The sequence below is a fragment of the Olea europaea genome, chromosome 10 (genome assembly GCF_002742605.1).
Source record: "Olea europaea var. sylvestris chromosome 10, O_europaea_v1, whole genome shotgun sequence".
Classification (NCBI taxonomy): domain Eukaryota; kingdom Viridiplantae; phylum Streptophyta; class Magnoliopsida; order Lamiales; family Oleaceae; genus Olea; species Olea europaea.
Window position 1 is genome coordinate 16,959,867 of NC_036246.1, and position 21,541 is coordinate 16,981,407.

The window sequence follows — 21,541 nt, forward strand, 5'->3', positions numbered from 1 at the left end:
TAAGCACCCTTCGGCCTCGGAAAAAAATTTTACTCGCTCATGCATGGGTCACTTTTTGCTCCACTTCTTCCAAATTAGCTTGAATTAAATGCAGTAATGTTGATTCTTCTTTCATGCCCATTTAGGCCATCTCCAGTGCTGCACCAAAATTTGTACTATTCTGCACAAAATCTTTCAACAAACTAAAATTCCTCTCCAACCAATATAACAAAACTTACACCAAATGAACAGTGTTTAACCCTTTTTTTCCCTTTTTTATTCTTAGTAATTTATTTATTTGAAATATTATTAATTTAATTATTTTATAAATACATAAATTACTAAATAAATAATTACAGTAAATTACGAAAAATATTAAATTCATTAATAAATATAAAAAAAACATAATATAATTTATAAAAACACTACAACAGCGAAAATATTAAATCATGTCATCATAAAATAGTGCAATGCATTTCGAGTTTGGATAATGCGATATTACGAAGTCACAAAATTTCTGCAATTTAATTCTCGAAATTCATATGTTCTTTCCATAAATGATCGATTAATCCAGATTGCTAAACTATACACTTTTTTACGTATCGTTTTCTTTGAATAAAATTAAATTATCGTATGTATGTCATCGTTTAGTATATTTCATGTTAACTTTCTTTAATAATCATGTTTGTTATATTTTAATTTTTTTTCTTCTTTTAATTAATTCATTAATTATTATTTTTTACATTTAAAATTTATTTTAAATGCAAATAATAATAATAATTTATTATATTAAAAAATATATAGCACAAATGACGCAACTATCCTTAATCAATTTGTTTAGAAAAGTATAAGAAATGGTAAAAAAGACTTTATACACTTTGCACAATTTGCACCGATATGGTGCATAGTATAGTGTTGCATGGCCTTAAGATTAGGTGTATTGCTTACATTCGATTCACATTGCTTGGATAAGTCCTTGCATGACTTCTTTGATCTTTTTTGCTTTTGATCTTGTAATTTGTCTATTTGAAACATGCTAAGAATCCTAACTAACTTATCCTCCACGATTCTCATTAGGTTCACTTTTGAAAAATGGAGTAGTAAGTGTAGAAGAAGAATAGATAATCGGGTTGGGATATGAGCTTAGAAAGTAGGGAAAGTTCGGTTTTAGAAAGGACATAAGTTACAGTGATATTTGTGAAAAGATTATTAAAATGTGACATTTTTGTTAATGCCAATTCAAAAAGTTATACGGAGTTCAAATTTCCCCCTTTTTACCTCTTATCACAATAAGACATCCTTTTTCCTTTACATATCAGATTATTCCTCTCTTCCTTTTTTCTGCAGGGAAAACAGTTTCTAAGGTTTCTAGTAGGATGAGGAGGTTCGCTACAATCGAACACGAATAAGAACACGTGCATTTATTTGCTGATTTTTTTGGGTTTGTTGCTTGGAGAATTTGCAAAGCATTGGTGGCTGAAGTTACGTGTATTTAATTTGTGCAATAAGGTCTTCAAACTTTTCTTTTAAGAGCAGATTCCTCAATATATCAATTATGTAGCAAGTTATTACTCCAATAGACATGAATTCTAGCATCCTTTTGAAGAGAAATACGAAAACGAGAATTAAAAAATTATAATAAGTAAAAAGAATACCCCACTCACTCTTAAGTGATTTTAATTTTGGGAATGAGCAAACTACATTAATGATAATGATGATTCTTGAGACGAAGCTTATGTACATTCAAACAATCTTTATTTGGAATATATTGCTATGTATATAAAGATTTATGTAAACGATTACATAATTCCACTTGGCACTCTACCATTTGCCAATTTAAAACACAATCAACTTTTTCATCCAATCTTTTCCCTTCGCATCATATTATGTAATCCATTGTGTATATTTTTTATGTACAAATAGCAAAATCCTACCAATAAAACAGAGATTCAAACAAAAAATGCACAAAATATTCAAAAGGATAAAGCTATTTGTACATAATTTTTTGTAGATCAAAGTATCGATACACTCACATGAAGTATTCAAGTGACCCTCATCCCATGTGAGTGTAGGACACCTTGATATACAAAAAATTATGAACTCCAAGCAAGGCCCCATTCAAAATTCCCAATTTTATCAACTTGATAACAAACAGCGGAAGCCAAGTCGACAAATATTCTTGTCGCCTATAATTTGTTCATAACAAATCACGTCACAAGATCTACACTCAACAAAAGTTCTGTTTCTCCAAACGTTGTTCCTGTTTAGCATGACAAATACAGATAAGTGTTTAACATAAATATATCACCATTTCATCATTTCATAGCAATATGGATACTTTTGATAGTTTTGAATTGTTTTCATCCATACTGTATTACAAAATTAGTATTGAATCTCTCTCTCAGCATAAAATAAATCACTGTAGAAAAACGACAGTACGACAAATCCAAATCACCTCCTGAAAAAGGAAAAGAAAAAGAAAAAAGAAAAAAAAAATTGAATATGGAAAACATTATTAACGAAATAGAAGAAGATAACTGATGTAAATATTCATATCGAGGTGTTATATAGGGAAATAGAGCTTGTTTTTCATGTTAAGAGTGGAATTTAGATAGAAAATTTTATCAACTTCAAATACTTGTATCCAGTATCCTAGCTACTATCTTAATCAGTAGTGCAATTCTGCAACGTAAACATACACATATTCCCAGTTTGACATCCATTTTAGAATTTTTTTTTTTTTGCGGGGGGGGGGGGGGGGGGGGGGGGTGGGAGGTGTGTGATTTTAAAAATTCACTTGAACTAGAAGAATATGGGGACAATTAGCTTTGGAATAGTGATTTTTTTTGGAGAATGTATGGTTAAAAAGTAAGAAAAATTTATTGCGTAAATGTGAGGTTGAAAATGAGTTTGAGAAAAATTATATATATCAACTCATAACCTCCCACAAACTCCCAAAGAAAAAGTAAAGAAAGTATAAAACAACAGTACATCATCTTCCTTCTAATAAAAACAAAGAGAATACTTTTAAAATACCTGCATCCCGACTATCTTAATCTATAGTTCAATTATATGCATAATGAACATGCAAAGTGTGAATGAGTCATCGACAAAGGACATAAGGTACAGTGAAAACAAAGAGGAAAATTATACAGTTGTAATTGAAGAAAAACAGATTTTAATCTCTTAAAACTATGGACTGAGTGGTAATGAGAGTTGACACACCACTGTACACATTACATGCTAGAGACAAAATATGTAGCCAGGACAAATTGCTAAAATGATAAGAAATTGGTCGAGAATAATTTTTCAGAAGTTACCTCAAGAACTGACGTATCTTATGCTAACAATCAACCAATAGATGGGCAAGAATCAATGAATCAGCAGCGGTGAATAACAACATGATGCACACTATCTTCTCTACCGGGAAATGAGAAAAGAAAAGCATCCATCTATAACATTGACAGATTAAGTCCAAAACCTTAATTGATTGTAGAAGCAGCAGATGCTGCAGAGGCCTCGGATATTAAGGAGACAGGCTGACGAGCCTGCAAGCAAGCACCTATATCGAAAGGTCGCAATTCAGATCCATCAAAAAGAAGATTTACACCAGGAAGAATTACTTCAGCGCTTTCAGTATCCTCCGATTCAACTTTTGCAGTACCTACGGAAGCGGAATCTTCAATGGGTCGAGTGGCATCCTCATAAACAGGAGCCAGAGCATATGATCTGAAACCATTGAAAAACCCATGGCGGATTAAAAAATTAGCTAGCGAGTACTTCATTAAGACATCATATCTATACAAAGGATGTCACAACATTAAAAAAATTTGGAGGGTACCACTGTACTAGAAATCATAGCATGTTCCATGATGAATCTTTTAAAACGTATATCAAGCAATGATATTTTTAATTACAGTGGCAGATTTCCAGTATATTTTAGAATTTTAAAAATATTAAAAACACCATGATCTTCCATCATTTGCTTGCAGAAATTGTAGTAGGAATACATTTGCAACAATAAATACCAGTATACAAATCCATCAGAAGCATTGATAAAATTCAAGATCTTTCGTGCTGTAAGGGCAGACAAATACAAATTTCAAGACTTTTAACATCCCTAATTCTCAAATGGTACTTTTGTAAGCAACAAAGGTATGGTATTGAACTCCTCTGCGAGGGCCCTTACTCATAACATCCCATTTCCAATTTTGCAAATGATGAAAAAGTATTGAGGATGCATATACACAACAAACTGAGCTATTCCCTATAAATTTGAGATCGTCTCTATGAGTTACTTTGTGTCACTCCGTCCAATCAATTGCCAAATCTACGGGGAGATTCAATACAATCAAATTGCCCCCATCACGTCATGCTATTTTTAGTGTAGCTCTCCCCTTCGAACCTGTTTTACAAGATCATACGACTCTTGTATACACAAGTTTCTTTAAGTCTAACAAGAAACACCCAGCTACATAAGTTGTCACACAAGTTTCTTTTAAGTCTAACAAGAAACACCCAGCTACATAAGTTTGTCATTCATTTAGTTCATTTTCAAGTGGTGTCAACCTCACTTAGAGGAATCAAGAAGTTTTTGAAAAATGTTCTCTAAGAACCCAGTACAATGGACAACCATTGGGTTTTACTAGCCTTTTAACCTTAGTATCTTTTTACACAGAATCCAATGACACTTTTCCTTTTCATTTAACGTGCCCTAATCTATGCTAATAACTTCTTCAATATCTCCTGCCACTTTAATTATTAAACCTAAATACCAGCTATGACTATAAGGGCATTCCAAGTATTCCATTTTACTTCTACTTAATCCAAACCATTAGATACAAAAATACTTTAAAGTTTTTAACTTACAATTCGTCCCCTCAAAGACCTGTCATCTAAAACTAAGTCGTCAACAAATAATAGACAACCAAGAATTTCACTTTGGTTGACCCTTGTGAGTTCATCCATGGCTTAGATGAAATTAAGGACTCAAGTCAGAACCTTTAAACAAGCCTGTAGTGCTAAGAAAAGATTTTATCACTGGTATACATTGGCATTGCTTACAAATTGCGAAATCTAATAGAAACTTTTCTCAGTTCTGCACCCACCCTAGCTCTTGTGGGCACAATATCACTGCCACAGCTTCTTCTAAACCGATAAATCATATACAAATCTTGTCTCTTTTCTTTTATTTTCGCCTATCACTTATCTAGGTGAAGAGCTTCCTGGTAGATCTCTCTCATATACAACCAAACAAGTTTGCCAGACCTTGGAATTACACCTTAATCTATACTCAGTGACCCTCTCCCATAATTCATAGTATAAGTGAACTTAATACATCTGTATTTTGTTCATGTAGACAACCACCCTACCACACTGCCTCCTTATCTTACCGATGGAATATAAGGAGATATTATATAATCTAGTTTCCATTTTTTATGCGTATTTTAGGAAACATAAGTAGTGTTTGGTTTAATAACTTTTATTATATATTTCCTACTTTGAATAGGATCCTTGAATATGGGATGGCAATTAAATCCGTTAAAACCGAAAATCGCGGTTAACCGAACCAAATGGGGTGAAAAAAATCGAACCGATGGTGCAATGAGGTGAATATAGTATTTAATTTTAATGACCCGATTTGGAGCGGGGCGGTATGGTATTTGCCCTATCGCCCCGCCCGAACCGATTACCCGTTAAAAAAAATAATAATTGAATTTATTATTTTATATTTGTTATTCATGCACTTTCTTTTATTACTAATTTTTTCCTCTTTTGTGGGTAGAAAATTCTGCTCCATCATACTCCGAAGCTTGTGCAAGGTTTCGTGATGAGGATGCAGACGAACAGATACATTTTTTTGTTTAAATTTTCAGTTAAGGCCATTATAGATTATTACTCTACTTATATTTCTTATATACTATATAGGAATCAGCTTTGAGTTTTGACGTATGCTAGTAAGAGTTGTGGGGAAAAATGAAAATTGAATATGAATTGAGGTTTGAGCTTTTGAATTATTGAGTAGAAATCAAGTTCAATACACAAGGACCAATGGACAAAGATATTGTTTAGTATTGTTATGTAGATAATATTGTTTGTTAAATTCGAATTTTGCATTTGAGAATTGGGATATTGTTTGCATTTTCATTTGGGATGTTGTTTTGCTACATTAGCTCAGTATTATGTTTTTGTTTTCATTGACTTTTTTTCATAAATTTTTTTTTTTTTTTAATTGATGGATGGACCCATAAAAAATAATATATTTTTGTAGTTATTAACGAGCCAAACCGAGATATGAACCGAATCGAACCGACTTACGTGGTTATGGTGCAGTTATGATATGACCAAAAATTTGGTAGTTCGTTGATGGTTTTGGCCGAACCGAACCGTTGCCATCTTTATCTTTGAACCTTACATAAAAGGTCTTATGCTTTGTAATAAACACAACTTTTGATACAGAAATAAAATGATATTCCCCTCCAATTTCTCTCAAATCTCTCCCTCTTCTTTTCACTTTTTCCTCTCCTTTCTTCTTCTCTCACCTTTCCCCTTCTCCTATAATTTTTCCATAGCATCCTACATCACTTAGTTTTTAAAATCTCATCGAATAATTTTGTCAAAACATAAACCACCCAATTTGCCTAAACACTTCCATTTGCCAATAAAATTCATGCATATAAACATTCCTCCATAAATCTCAATACTACCAATAACAGTAAGTGTACTTTATCTCTCTTTTTTGACGAGTGATTATGTGCATTATTTTCTTCAAAAACAGAGGGCCAGATGTACTCTTGTGCATCTATTTGTTTCCTGTTTTGATATTATAGAAATGTTTTATGTCAGCCAGGCAAAAATGCCATTTGTCTGTGAGAATGTGAGGAGCAGAATGTTCGCGCATTATAAGAAACAAAATAAAGATTAGCTTGGAACAATATGGTCTGTTGCAATTTAAAGCACCTTAGCTGTAGCTTAATTTTCAGATTTCTTGGCCCCCCTTTTGTAATGGCAAATTAGTGCAATTTCCAAAATGTTATGAAACTAGACAAATTACAATGATTTATAATGAATACAGGCATAATACAGAGCGTGAGATGAATTAAGACACACCTGAGTATATTACCATCAAAGCTCAGAACTTCCGTGCTGCAACGCTGTCGGTTAGCAAGTTTCAGTCTCTGGTGCTCACTTAAGGCTCCAGATACAGGAGAAGAAGGATCTGTAAGCGGGTTCCATCTTCTGCTAGCATAAGTTATCAGTTGTCGAGATGAATCCTTTGGCTGCTCTCTCTGGTAAAGAAGTCTCGCAATTGGACCAGTTGCTTGGTACTCAGCGCAAACATTGTGCAACCTTTTCCTCAAGTCTTGCATTGCACTATGATGCTCCGTCAGTAATTCTGTTTGAAGTAACTGAGATGAAACCACTCTTCTACATATATCTTTACATAATTTTGGACTAAAAAGAGGAATACCAAATTGCACGCTTAATGGAACCCACTCATACTTGTCACCATCAACTGAAAATTTTTCTGATTCTTGTTCTTTAAAAAGTCTTAATAAGCTAATATATCCGATGCTCCACAAATTTATTCTGTTTGAAATACTACTTAAAAGTGAATCTAACTTCAGTTCCTCTCCTATTGTTGCTATTGAACCATCAGAGTTCTTCAAAGGTAATGGAACATCTAAAGTAACAAGTTTTCCACTATCATCAAGGTCATACCTGCTAAAAGGTTGCACCAGCACAGCAGAGTATTTGAGAAGTGAATTCAAACAATGTAACAGTATGCTTCCTTTAACTAAATTCCCTTCAAATTTCCCTCCCAAACCCCCAACTGTAGATCCATCCCAAGACCATACAAGGGCTTTCTCACAACCAGCTAATGGTGCAGGAAGCAATCTCAAACATTGACCTTTCATCAAAACTACAGAAAGAGGTCCACAGCCTACAGCAGAATACAGGACCATTTTCATCCAGGGAGTCATAGAAGAATGAGAAGGAGGGCCAAAATGAATGGGGCCTTTTGGTCCAGGTAAAACAGAAGAATGAGGAAGTGGAACCATGGACGTGATAATATCATAGTCACGGAGAAATAGACGATCTAAAGTTGCTGGTGGAAGAGCAGCCAAGCTTTCACAACGAAGAATATCCACTCGGTATTTTCTCTTTTTCTTTGCCATCTCTTTTCCAGCATTTAAACCTTCAACGGAATATGAGTTTTCATCATTTGGTACATGAAGATCTGATTTGGAATCCCCAGAATGATTAATCTCCTTGGGTACGCTAGCAAATAACTCTTCATCACCAGTACTTCCAGTTGACAGTTCAGCAGAATCATAATCTTCTTTGGTCATCCTTGAATCCAAAGAATCCTCAATATTTGACCGAGATTCGTTTGTGCCAGTACCTCCACATTTATTGACCAAAGAAACATCAGATGTCAAAGAACTAGCCTCCTCGTCAGTAACAACACCACCTGACGTTAGACATTCCAGGACACACCGGAGGCTGAATGCATGATTGGCAAATTCCTGCAATTCTCCTTCAAATCTGGTTCCCTCTAGTGTACTTAGATCCCTGCAAAGATCTGCAATGCTAGCATTACCAAGTTTTCCTGCTTCGTACAACGTGACAGCATGAGATTTAAGACCTGCAAGAGATATTTTTTAATAAAAAAGTGAATTCAGCAACAGCATAATGTCAAGTCATACAGGTGCTATGATGCCATAAGAGCTATATTAAAACTAATTACAACTAGAACTTTTGAAGATACCTGACAGAAAATCCTCATCACTATTAAAGCAGGACAACATATAAGCTGGTATATCAATTCAGAGAACATCAGACAAGCTGACACAGACTACAGATAAAGCTGATCACATGCACATAAAGTGTACAATTGTACAGAAGCTTCAACCCCAACCGATCCAGCAAAAGATAATAAACATATAAATAAACAAAACACTTCAGGGCAGCAAGTAAAGAAGAGGAATAAGAACCGGCAATATTCAGTTTGAGTTATTTTCTTGCTCTCATTATATTCAATATTTACATTGTGTACAGATAATCCGTTCATATCATTTTGTGCTTCGTTCTTCCAGATGAACCTGGTTAACCACATCGGTTAAATTAACATTGTTCTGATTCCTTGTTGAATTCCTCAAACGAATCAGCCTCCCATAAACCACATCAGGAAGTGTGAACTAAAGTGAATTTCTGAGCATTTATGATAACCATGATCATTTCTGCATATGGAAGATACAGATTTTAGTCAAAAGAGATAATATGACCTCTAATAAACAAACACACTTGCTTTGAGCCCAGGCACAAGCAAAACACGATATCATGTAAGGGCTTCAGATTTTTTTAATTTGATCCCACAAAAACAAAGTTGTAAGAATTACTACCCATCTAATTTGTCTAATAGTAGTAGAATAGCATTGGGTATCTCTTATTTACTAAAGTGCCATTAATTGGTCCCTAAAATAGATCATGCAAGGTCACCCATTGCAAATTTTACACCCTTTACACAAAATTGAGATGAAGACTGTCACTTCAAAAAAAAAAAAAAAAAATGAACATAAGAAACAGAAACAATTAAAAAACAGGAAAAGAAAAAAAGAACAAGGATAAACCTGGTGAAACAGATCCCATCATAAGATAAGACGTTATATTAGCATCAACAACAAAAGCAACACGAGAATAATCAGCAGCTGGACTATAGTTTTCTGTCCATAAAATATCTCCTTGTTGAGTGGTGCCACCATCGGTGGACAGGTTGGCGGAGCCCATACTAGCAAGGGAACCTTCTTCTTCCTCACTGAGAAGACTTTTAGGACTGCCAGGCATACTTGATTCTTGAAGAATAGAAGCAGGGTCTATTATTTTTACTGCCCATCCCAACCGACAAGCAAATGATGCAGCAGCCTGCAGCTGAGAGAGATCAGCCTGTAATGTTGTTGCCAGTTCAGCAACAGTGGAATTCTCACTTGATACCACAAATACAGCATAAAGCAACCTGGATAATGGGATTGATAACATCACAATTAACTTTGCTTCTTTAGAGATTAAATTGAAAATAGGCAGACGGGGCAACTCAAGTGCCTTACTCTTCAATGGGATCTTCATATAACTGCTCCCTGTTTGAAACAAATCCTTCAAGCCTGGAAACTGAAATAATGTGTATATAAAAATTGTAAGTCACATAGACATGTGGACTGAAGTCAGATAGGAGGTTGACAATTACTGGATTTACAGTCAAAACTCAATGAATCCAATATCTGAACACTATAACTTTATAAAATAATAAATAAATAAAAAGACACTTATTTTGTTATGTCAAATTGATTGAATGTCTTAAAGACAGAAACATATGAACACTTTAAACTGCTGTCATTAAAGATCTATTATCTTGCATGTGTAGATGAACGTTGAGTTGAATCTTTTTCGCAGTAGATTATCTAAAATTGGGAAGTCCTGGATATGTGTATAAACATATCCCTTTCTACAAGTCCAAAACATGGGATTGACTAAGCCGTAAACTGCAAACATTCCTCAAGTCTCGCCACCACCCATTAATTTTGCAAATATTAGGCTTTAATAAAAAACGAACCCCGTTTACACATAAGGTGACATGTTGAAGACAAAATTTAAACGATATACATGTAGCCCTCTAACAGCTTAAGCTTTTAGGTCAAGTGGTTCAATAGATTGATCTATACGATATGATGCAAAATAAAGTTCCAACAATTAGAAATGTCTATTCTCAAGCAGCAAAATGATTAAGAAATGAGAAAAGGAAGAAAGTTAAAACTGACACTAACCAAGTCAATATATTGAATATGATAGAAAATTTAATATAACATGTAACATCCCGAATTTTTACTACTAATCGTTAGATTTAAATTTAGGACATATGTGCGCTATTATTGAAGTCTAATGACCTTGTTGGTAGAATTTACACTATAAGTGGAAGATAAACCCAACACTACAGACTACCCCTCACCAACTATTCACATAATCTCCCTCTCTCCCCCTATAACTTTATCTCTCAGCTTTTACTCCTCTTGTCCTTTTCATATTAAATGTAATCATACACTCACACAATCACATGTAAATACTCAACTCGACACACGGCTCAATGATCTATCTCCAATAATCACTTCTTCTATCATTTTGATTTGTCCAGTGAAAAGTAAGTGTGTTATTACATTGTTATGTGGATGTTAATACGTATAAGATTTATAAGAACGGACTAAAGTATAGTAGCGCTATGCACAAAAATTTGGTACCATCTAAATTAGGTCCAATTTTTGTGTCTCTCTATGCAAGTATGAAATTTTTCTAGAAATGCATATACAAGAACAAAAATTACTCGTGCAAACTAATTGAGATTTTATTTCACATTATGTTCTTTTTTCATTTTCGGAAAATTAATGGTTCAAGGCAATCGATGCAGAGATGAATGTCGTGGAATATTTAAAATAACTTTCATGAAGTTATGTCAATTTTATTTAATTTAGGATGAATTCATTTTAAAATTTCCTTACGTCAAACGTATTTTCTTTAAAAATACACTAATTATGAATAATGTTGAATCGTAATTATTTTTATAAAAATCGTATTTATTCATTCCAACCCTTTTATTAAAATTTAATTTAAATTTTAGTGACACTCGAATCGTTAAAAATTCGAATTTTCACACAACATGCAAGATACCTTCCCGTTACGAATAAAAACTCAAACTGTTTTTAATTCAAAAACATTCCTTTTTTCTTTTTATTTTCTTTTTTTCCTTTTGTTTGAGAGGGAGGTGGTATTTTTTGTATCCTGATATTATAATTGAAGGAAAATGGTAAATCAAAAGAGAACTAAGGGGGATGAATAACCCACAGACTATCTTAATAGAACTAATAAAAGTACCTGTAAATTACCTTTAAAATGATCATCAGGATAGACTGGAACATCAAAGTAGACGAGTCCCCGTCGAAAAAGTCCCTTGACAATTTCAGGATCAAAAAGGATGAATGAATTTGCTTCCTCCTTGCAGATTTTATCAATGGTTGCCATTTCTTCTTCTGAAAGTTTCTTGAAAACGGGGTAGAGGAGGGGGGATCAGAATACAGTTTATCTCGGTCATACAGAACTTAATTTGGGCTCTATCCAAAATGGCTTTGCATAAAGAATTTATGGTTAAAAAAAACCTTCAAACATCACATTTGAGGGACTCGCACACATTATAAATTGTAGATAAACCTAAAATGATGTGCTCAAGTTTAGAAGGCAGTTATTAGGAAAGTTCCTCACCTTAAATTCTTCCAAAGTGAAGTTGACCAGACAAACCCCCCACCACGGCTCAATGGCAAAGTCCACAGGTTCAGTAGGTAAGAGTTCTCTTGCTATTGACTTGTTAAGCTTCCACATAATTTTCTGGAAGACTCCAAAAAATTGTAAATATCAGTTAGACAAGTAAGAAAAAATAATTTGGTCCATATCTCACTATACATGACTGTAAATCAAAATGTAGACATGCTTCGGTAAGTGGCCATTCCGTCAAACTAAAAAGGTTTTAGGTTCACCAACGTTTGACCTCCAATGTCTAGGTTTGAAGAAAATTATATTGTGAAGTGTTCTTCAACATTACCTTAGATCTACACTTGTTCATTATGTCAATAAATTCATTTCTTCCTATCCCTGTAAGCCGCAAGGCATCAGCAGCACTAAAATTAGGGATGCTGTCATAAGGTTGCTCTGCATATAGAAGGAGCAAAAGAGAATGGTAAATTTCATCACATTTGAAATCAAGTTTAAGCGAATAATGTCTCCAGAGTACTGAAATACTTTAATCAGAAACTGATGCATAGCTTATTCATATAATTGTTAAGTAAAGATCATCAAATGAACAACAGGGCTAGAAAGTAAAATGCAATCAGGAACATAATTTTAAGGAACTAAAGAAAATCTAAACAAGTGCATGGAAATAATAGTCGCCAGCTTGTATGGAGACTGCTTAATACAAGGGAACCACCAAAATAAAAGGCAAGGGTAAGGTAGAGTGGCAGCATTCAAAATTATTCAGTTACAAGTTTATTTCCGAGGCAACCACTTCATGCTAATGTTTGTAGTTTAGACAAGTCCACTCTTCCCCACAGACTACAGTCATTAATCAGATTATGCCAATCTTCTGAAGAGGGAATACTATCAGGCATATCATTCTAGAAAATCAGTTTTAGATGTTTTTTGGAAAGGGATATTTTCCTTATCATCCAACCGGTCCCATAACAATAATCAGCATTATGGTGTCATGCCACAGAGACAGTGCAGACTGATGTGTCTCAATCTGGAAATTCCAGTAGAAATAAATTCAAATAACTTACTTGGTCAGACGTGGGCTTACTGGCCCTTATCAGTTTATACTGAGCATCGCAGATCAGATATTAGTCTGCAGAATTCTTATACAGGGTGTAATTACACTTTACATATTGTTATTTGAAAATTTAGGATTTACTTACAAGTTTTAACTGAATTTATAATTATGCTATTAAAAATAGCTGAATAAGCTAAAATATCTCTAATTGAATATAACAAAGCACACTCTATATTTTACATTATATAACCTCTTATACACCATTTTTAATTATTTTAAAATTCTTCCAAAACTTAATTACTAGAAACCTTAATGCTACTACTTTAAAAGATGGTCTTCTGTGTGAGAATTACAAAATTTATTTTATCTTCGTTTTCGTTGAACTCCAACTTGAAATGAATAAGAAATTAATCTTAATGAGTTAAAACATATTGAAAAATACTGAAAGGATCTCATTTGATTTTTTTTTTTTTTCCCTAGTATTGTAAAATGGACAAATGAAAATTCTTGGCCATCATCATCTAATTAATAAATTATGTTCAATGAACAAAAACTAAAAATAAAAAGAAAGCGAAACAATTTTTATATAAATTCTTATTATTTCATCTTAAAATTAATTTCTTCTTCACTTTAAGTCGGAGTTATTAGCCTGATATATGCAAAGTAAAATTTTCCAAGGATGCTTGAATAATTTCCCTGGTTTCTACTGTGGATGGTTTTTCCATTTTTAGGAGAAAGTATAACAGAAGACAAGATAAATATAAATATTATTGATATAGTTTAGTCAGACTTGACACATTTTGTGGGGTGGGGTGGGGGGGGGATTTTATTTTTTTTTTTCTTTTTTTTGGGATGAAAAAGAAATAGTAAATGAAATTTCAAAGAATAATCTAGTTAAAAATGGCATGTAAATTTGATCTATTCAGCTATTTATAATTACATATTTGCAATTTTTTCTATTCCACACCAAAAGGTGCTTTTTGTTATAATCTAGTAAACAAAGTGTGCAGAATATAAGCTCGCAAAATGCAGTAGGTAAAGTCTAAATACAGCCTATATAAAGGGTATGTTGTAAATATCAGAAATATTATTATTTATATTTATGCACATTTCATAAAGCGTTGTTTTATTGTATATTTCAATATTAGATATTATCTTTACATGTACTAAATTTTCATGGAAACTTTCTAGTTATTAATCTACAAATACATCAGGTTGCAATGATGGAGGGAGCTACAACTGTACCGGAGATGTAAGACAACAGGTAATTGCTAGTATGGTATTTGCAAATAGGTAATAGCTTAAAAATGGTTGGACAAAAACTATGGCATTTGGAAGCTAAGAGAAACACCATGGATCCCATCTCAAGGAACAAGCCTTACTGGCCAAATAGTGCAGTTGTGAATAATGAAGTCTTTATATAACTGGTTATGAGTTTGAAATCTGGGAAACAAATATACTTGTCTTTGATTAATGTGTAGGAATCAAATGCATCTTTATATTTATAATAATTGTGGACATGTATCCATAGCGGACAGATCCTATTTTAGTTTGCAATATCTAATTTACCTGCTCAATGATATCCTAGTGAGTTTTTACTAATTGTACCAGTGACAAAGATTTCTATAACATCTTATTAAAATTTCAAACCCTTTTGTGTAACTTTCTAACTTTTTGATTTTCTCTGGATTCCTATTGAAATCCTCGAAATCAAAGAATATCGAAATAGTGCATTTTCCAAAATCCAAGAATTTCTTAAAATTTCTATGTAGAGCTTTATCCTTAAAAGTAACAGGGCGTTTTTAATATAAAATTCTAATATTGTCTCTTTATTAAATGGAATTTCTTATACTAAGAATTGCCTTATAATTGTGTCACATGTCTTTACGCTCACAAAGGTAGAAATTTTCAGCCTCTTTTTTCTTTTTTTACTTTTTTTTTTTCCCTTTTTTGATATAATATTCTTTTTTTATTATTACTACTTTTTAATCTTCCTTTTTCCTGCTATTCCAATATTAAACTTCTTTCTTCCAAACTGCAGTCTATAGTACTATACAAAGCTCATCCCTTCCCAATAGCAATAAAAAACCACTGCAGCTCCAATGCTTGAAATTCACTGTTGCCAGCTAGCATTGTCTTGAAATCATAAAAATTAGTTAAACACGAGTTTCCTCCATTGAGCCAGGGAAACCCAGCATACTAGGTGAAAGCCTGGATTTGTATTCAGTCAAACGGATGCATACTACTTGTAGGATGTTCTGACAACTTAAGTTAGCTATTAAATGTACAAGCTGTGGGTTTTAATCTCCACATGCTTTGCCAAATAGAACACATTATATCCAAAAATATCCATACATGAATAACATATTCAGGACATTAAGAAATTGTTTTAGTGAATATCAGCAAATATGAGCTAATTTAACCATATATCTGAGTGAAATCCGCATTTGAATGAATTTAGGATAAGATCTTATATGCATTTTCAGCATCTAAATCGATTTCAGAAAAAGAAAAATTAAAGCCAATGTAGCAAACTGACATAAACTTGGTGGTTCAGATAAAAAGGGAGTCAAAGTCCTAACTATTTAATAAAACATGCTTTTATGAGCTTCAGGAATTAAAATAATCAATAATGCCTAGGAAACACCTGGCTGCTTGTCCAATAACCACGACCGTAGAACTTCAAATGGATAGGATGCTTCTTTTGTGCTTGATAGAACATAATCAATTACTACTATGATGTAATATTTATATGAAAGAAATGAAATTTCATGTATGCAGGGTATACTGTCTCATCTGGCTAGAAGCATGAATGCTAATTAAATAGAGAACTCCAATATGCTCGTACCATTTTTCATAACTTCGAATATCATGTCGCAGTAATATTTGAAAGGTGAAATCCTCATAACACGGCAAACATACTCTGCAAGATGGTAGGGAAACAACTGCAAAAAGAATATTAACAAATAAATGCAAGACCTCAATAAGCCAAAGCTGATTACAATTTCAACATGTGAAACTATATGTTACTTTTACAAGATACTAAATAAAAAAGTGTCATCATTTTGAATCTCTGTTGTTAATACAAAAGCTTGTTTATCTGTTTCATATAAGCAAAAGATTACATGCGAGATCTAGATAACTTAGTAACACTTACCTTTAGTAATTTTCTTTCCAGTTCTATAAAAGAAGGAGCATGACATGTATTAGAAGTTCGGGATCCTATGATATTCTGATAGTAATCATAACAGAATCCACATCACTTTAAGGTTTTAGTTCGAAACTTTGGTTATCCTTGTTAAACAACTTGATTCCATAATTTAATAGCATTTCCATGGCCCAACAGTAGCAAACCTTTAGCATGACAAAATTAATATGTTAGATTGTGTAAAGTACACTTCAAAATTACATTCTGTAATTAAATAAGTTAATTCTAAGGATCAATGGGCTACTCCACAGTTCACTAGCTTTTCACTTTGCTAAACATCTGTAAGTTTAGTTATTTATCTCGCACTCTATCTCATATTCAAATTCAGCAATTCCAATGAATAAATCAAGTCAATAGCAAAGTTTTTGCAATTCCAAACAGAATAACAATAATAAGTGTCTAGCATTGGAAAATTTATGTTTACTCATGTAGTGCATGAACATAAATGTAGACGTTATTTAAGTAATAATACATGAGAAAATACATTATTTTAGTGGGAAAGTAAAAACTCTGACCTTCATGATATTCAACTTACATTGTTTGTCCACAATGGTCGCAAATACAAGCATGTTGTCCTAGTTAGTCCATTTAGTTATATTCCATTTAGGTCAACTCAACTAAGCCATATCTACTTATATAGAAGAGCCACGATTAAACCACAGACGCTGAACCTTTTCAATTAATACTTGAATAGGTAACAACTAATAATTGTGCAACACAAAAGACTAAGCCTTATTCCCTGGATACTTAGGGTCGCTACATGAATATTTTTCGTCACTCCCTCCAGTTCATTGCTACCTACTAGAAAAACTAAAACAAATAGATCCTTAACAATCACAATAGTCTAAACAAGATATGCCCACCCCACCACATAAGACATCCTCCCATTAGTTTATACTCATTAAGTGCTATTTCTCTTGTTGGCTATATCATCCAATTTGCTTCAATTACACCTCCTTAACATCCTCTTCAATTCCTCATTCTATGTTAATAAACAAACCTAAATACCAAAAGCAATAATTTATTGTGACGGCCATTTATAGTGATTTCATTATTATCCTTAACTCTATCAATGATAATGCACGTACTTTGTTCTTATTTTTAGTTAACCAAAAATCTTTAGATTCCAAAGTACGCATTCAAAAATCTAATTACAATTTAAGCTCTCTCTAGTCTCATCAACAAAAACTCTGTGATCCAGCATATGCCAAGAAACTCATCTTGAATACATCTAATGAGATCATCCGTCTAAAGCAAAGAGATAAGAACTTAATTTAGAAAATGCAAGCCTACAGTGATAGGAAATTTTCCAATACTGTCGCCACTGCATCTCAGGCTAGTGATACTCTGTCGTACATATCTTTACTAATATTGATGCATCTATTAGAAATTCTTACTCTCTAGCACCCAGAATAGAATTTCCCTAGACATCCTATTATAGGCTTTTTTCTAATCTAAATCAAGAAAATCATATGCAGATCTTGTTTCTTTTCTCTATACTTCACGGTCAATCTCCTAACAACTAAATCGCTCGCTTCTATATTAAATTTTCTAGCATAAAGCCAAACTGATTCACTGAAAGTTCTGGTTCAGATTTTATCTCGAGCTCATGACCCTCTACCATAATTTCTTAGTATCCCTTAGGAGCTATACAGTTCTGTAATTTCATAAAATCTTGAATATATCAACTTAATCTTATGGATAAGCACGGTAAAGACTCTTCATACAGTCATAGGAATCCTTTTACTCTTTAAGATATCACTAAACAATTAGATTAACCATAAATAGTGAGGTAGCAATTAAGTACTAAACATTCAGAATTACATTCTAAATTTATTTTTTTATTTTTTTAATAAATAATCTGATAATTTTATTAATCAAAGGATAATACACAGGAGTGTATGATAAATTAAATATATGGACTGCACTAAAGCTTTACTAACAAATAAATGTAAATTTAATACTCACTGCTAGGTTCCTTCGCAAATAGCGCATCATATCTTCATAGTATTCACCTTCTTTGCCTACTTTGCGAGCAAAACAAGTGTTCCATTGGAGTCGTTTCTTTATGCAGTATTCAATTATCCTGCATGATTGGATAGTCACTTTGTTTGTGGAATGTTATCAAAGGAAATTAAACATCTATTATTGGCGTCGGGGTGGACAACTCATTAACGTCATACATACAAAATGTATAAATTATTCTTCTCATATCCGAATATAGCCCCATACAAACCCATCCAACTCTTTATACAAGCAGTAACTGATTCTTCTTCGAGAATAAATAAAAACAAAAGGCCATCTTTCTTATTTATAATGGGTTTATTGCATCCTCTAAATCAAGGCAACCTAATTGATGTAGGACATAATAGAGAAAGAGAAACAGGGAAGCATAATAAGAATTTGGGGAAAAAGATATCAATATTCGATCATCAATAGTAGTTTGCCTATAAATGAAATCTTAAGTTCCCTTTTACAGGGTAAAAAAGTTAAAATTAATAAAGGTTCTGATAAATAATTACTCCAAATTATCGAGTTTTAGATAATTATAACTACTGAAATATATCTTTATTCCCCATCATAAATCCATTGACGTATTATATTGATTCATAATATGTCCCAAAAGCTGGAACATTGGTTGATAAAACAACAAATGGCTGAACCTACCAACTTATACAAACCAATTAGAAGATTAGTTATATAATACAAAAATCGAGAGAAAAGTACTTTGAAACCTGATAGTCGACAACTACTTCCATGAGCACCCCTCACAACTAAACCCAAACAATTATCAAGTATATGATTCAGAAGTTACATAATTAACAAGAAGTTTTTTCTAATAAATCAATTTTAAATCTTGAACAACCTTTGCAGGATCTTTTATCTTCCTTTAGGTTAACTCACAGACTGATATTTCAAATGAAATAGATGGCTGGGAAGAGAACTTCTAATCTACTGTGTCTACCACTAGCCTTGTACTTATGTACAGGATTGGTCATTCTATACATTATCGTGTCGGAATGGAAACTCCAAAAAAATCACCTCACCAATTAGCACGACGATATGAAAATTCAAGTATTCAAGGATTTAGTAAAGGAAGAATTTGGTATCGAAGAAAATGACAAATTAGGACTAGCAGACCACAATACTTGATGGTGCTGAAGCTTGTCCAATGCCATAGGAACAGGATTTCCATCACCATGGTGCTGAAGCTTGACCAAGAAAATAAGAAGCACAAGCGCAACTTTTAGATTTATATTCACCAAACAGACTTCAACTCTTTGTTAGGCCTCATGAAAACTTAAAAATTCTAGCCATAGAAACAGAAATACCATCATTAATCCAATACTTTATGAGAAAATATTCCGCCGAAATTACAAGATGCATATTCAAAAAATTTAGGTTTTAGAAACTGTGGCAAATACTTTGCCCAGAGACCCAGAAAATGTTAGATGGCCAGAGATTATAAGCGTCCGAAGAAATTATTTTCTTCTCTTGCTATCAGGAGTCTGGAATACCCGGCACCTATTTGCATTACTTATTTTACTAAGCCACTATAACCAAAAAAACACGTGTTTCTCTTTGAACTCAGACTTCATGAATTTATCAACTGGTGCTTTAGTTTAATTGAAAATGAAATTCTAAAAGCTTCACAACCCATCAGCATCTTTAGAAATATACTCCAAGTAGCCATATTTGACAATAACACACACCCTGGTAGAAAAGGCGAGAGAAAATTTAAAAAAATACAGGATTCCATCGCACATTTGCAACCAAAATAGTGAAATCACATTGGCCTACACAAGGAATACTTGCAAAACTCCACTGAAGAGCATATTACTAACGTTCTCAATTCAGCCTAGATCTACGTGGGGAAAAAATGGATCCTGTTAATCTATTTATTAACAGCGTCCTATAGGCAACCAGGAACAACAATTCATATGCTCCAATAATAATAAAAGCTACACCAGAATGACCTATGGAAAATTGGGAATGGAAGGGTAAATCAAAACAGAACAAGAACCTCCTATGCCATTCTTCTTTAGAACTCAAGGTAGTTTGAAGGCGCTTGGGAAGATTCTCCCATGGGCATTCTTCTCTTATTGCTTTCAGTATCAACTGTTCCTCTACTGTTGCCGGATTGTGGTGCATTTCGATTCTCACTTAAACACTGCAAAAGTTACATGTACTGCACCTGGTTGGAAGTTCCAAGGGTTGAAGTTAAATTCCATTTCTCAACTCATCAATTAGAATTCAATAAAATCAAACGCCCAGCTGATAAATTTTGCTAAGACGAAAAAGGGAGCTAGATCGACCGGTATTATAAATTTCCTGGAGAATAATGGCAGAAAAAATCAACAAATTACCCGAATTTGGCGGCGAGAAGCCGTCGAGACGTGGGATCAAGCTGGATTTTGGAAATTGCACGATTAATTGTGAAGATCTAGGAAGTGGGCTATAACGAATTCAACTCGGAATCTTTTCAAATTGTTTTAATAATACTAATTTCTGTTTATTGCCGATATAACAGAAGATTTGAATTGAACTATTAGAATATATTCAAAATGTAATGTGAATTTCTGCACAGCCAGAGACTCATATAATTGAACTTTTCTTCAATTTCATTTTTCATCTTTATATTACGCTGGCACGGGTCTCCGGGCTTTTCCAATTTGGTATATTACTATTTATTTTCATTTAAAAGTTTATATTGCCATTAATAAAATTATTCTTTCTATATTATAACATATATCTTAATATTACAAGTATGACAATCTATCATTTTTCTTTTAAAGATATATATTCTAAGTATTCTTTTAAATGTCTAACACTTAACCTATTATTTATCAATTTTAAATAAAATTTAAGTGTTATCTTGTATCTATAATATTTAACTTTTTGAGGTAATCTATTTGATATAGATTTTCTCGTAGTTTTCTCAAGATCAATCTTTTAAAACTATTTTATCTTATATTCATTCTATTTTG

General features: G+C 33.0%; 1 protein-coding gene across 2 annotated transcripts; it reads right to left on the minus strand.

The window, feature by feature from the left end:
• Positions 1-2,096: 2,096 nt before the first annotated feature.
• On the minus strand, positions 2,097-21,189 carry LOC111401389 (protein FAM91A1). 2 transcript variants are annotated; one of them, XR_002704001.1, is made up of 12 exons: positions 20,921-21,189; positions 20,578-20,748; positions 18,522-18,639; positions 16,194-16,290; positions 12,623-12,729; positions 12,286-12,408; positions 11,913-12,066; positions 10,089-10,149; positions 9,615-9,997; positions 7,090-8,629; positions 3,300-3,708; positions 2,097-2,437 (listed from the first exon to the last, which is right to left on the minus strand). XR_002704001.1 is itself a non-coding variant. In XM_023029101.1 (11 exons), the coding sequence occupies exons 2-11, from the start codon at positions 20,703-20,705 to the stop codon at positions 3,462-3,464; spliced, it is 2,958 nt and encodes a 985-aa protein (XP_022884869.1). In that variant the 5' UTR covers positions 20,706-20,748; positions 20,921-21,092; the 3' UTR covers positions 3,083-3,461. The 2 variants fall into 2 exon arrangements, 1 of the variants encoding a protein (XP_022884869.1); XM_023029101.1 differs by lacking the exon at positions 2,097-2,437 and having other exon boundaries at positions 3,083-3,708; positions 20,921-21,092.
• Positions 21,190-21,541: the final 352 nt, after the last annotated feature.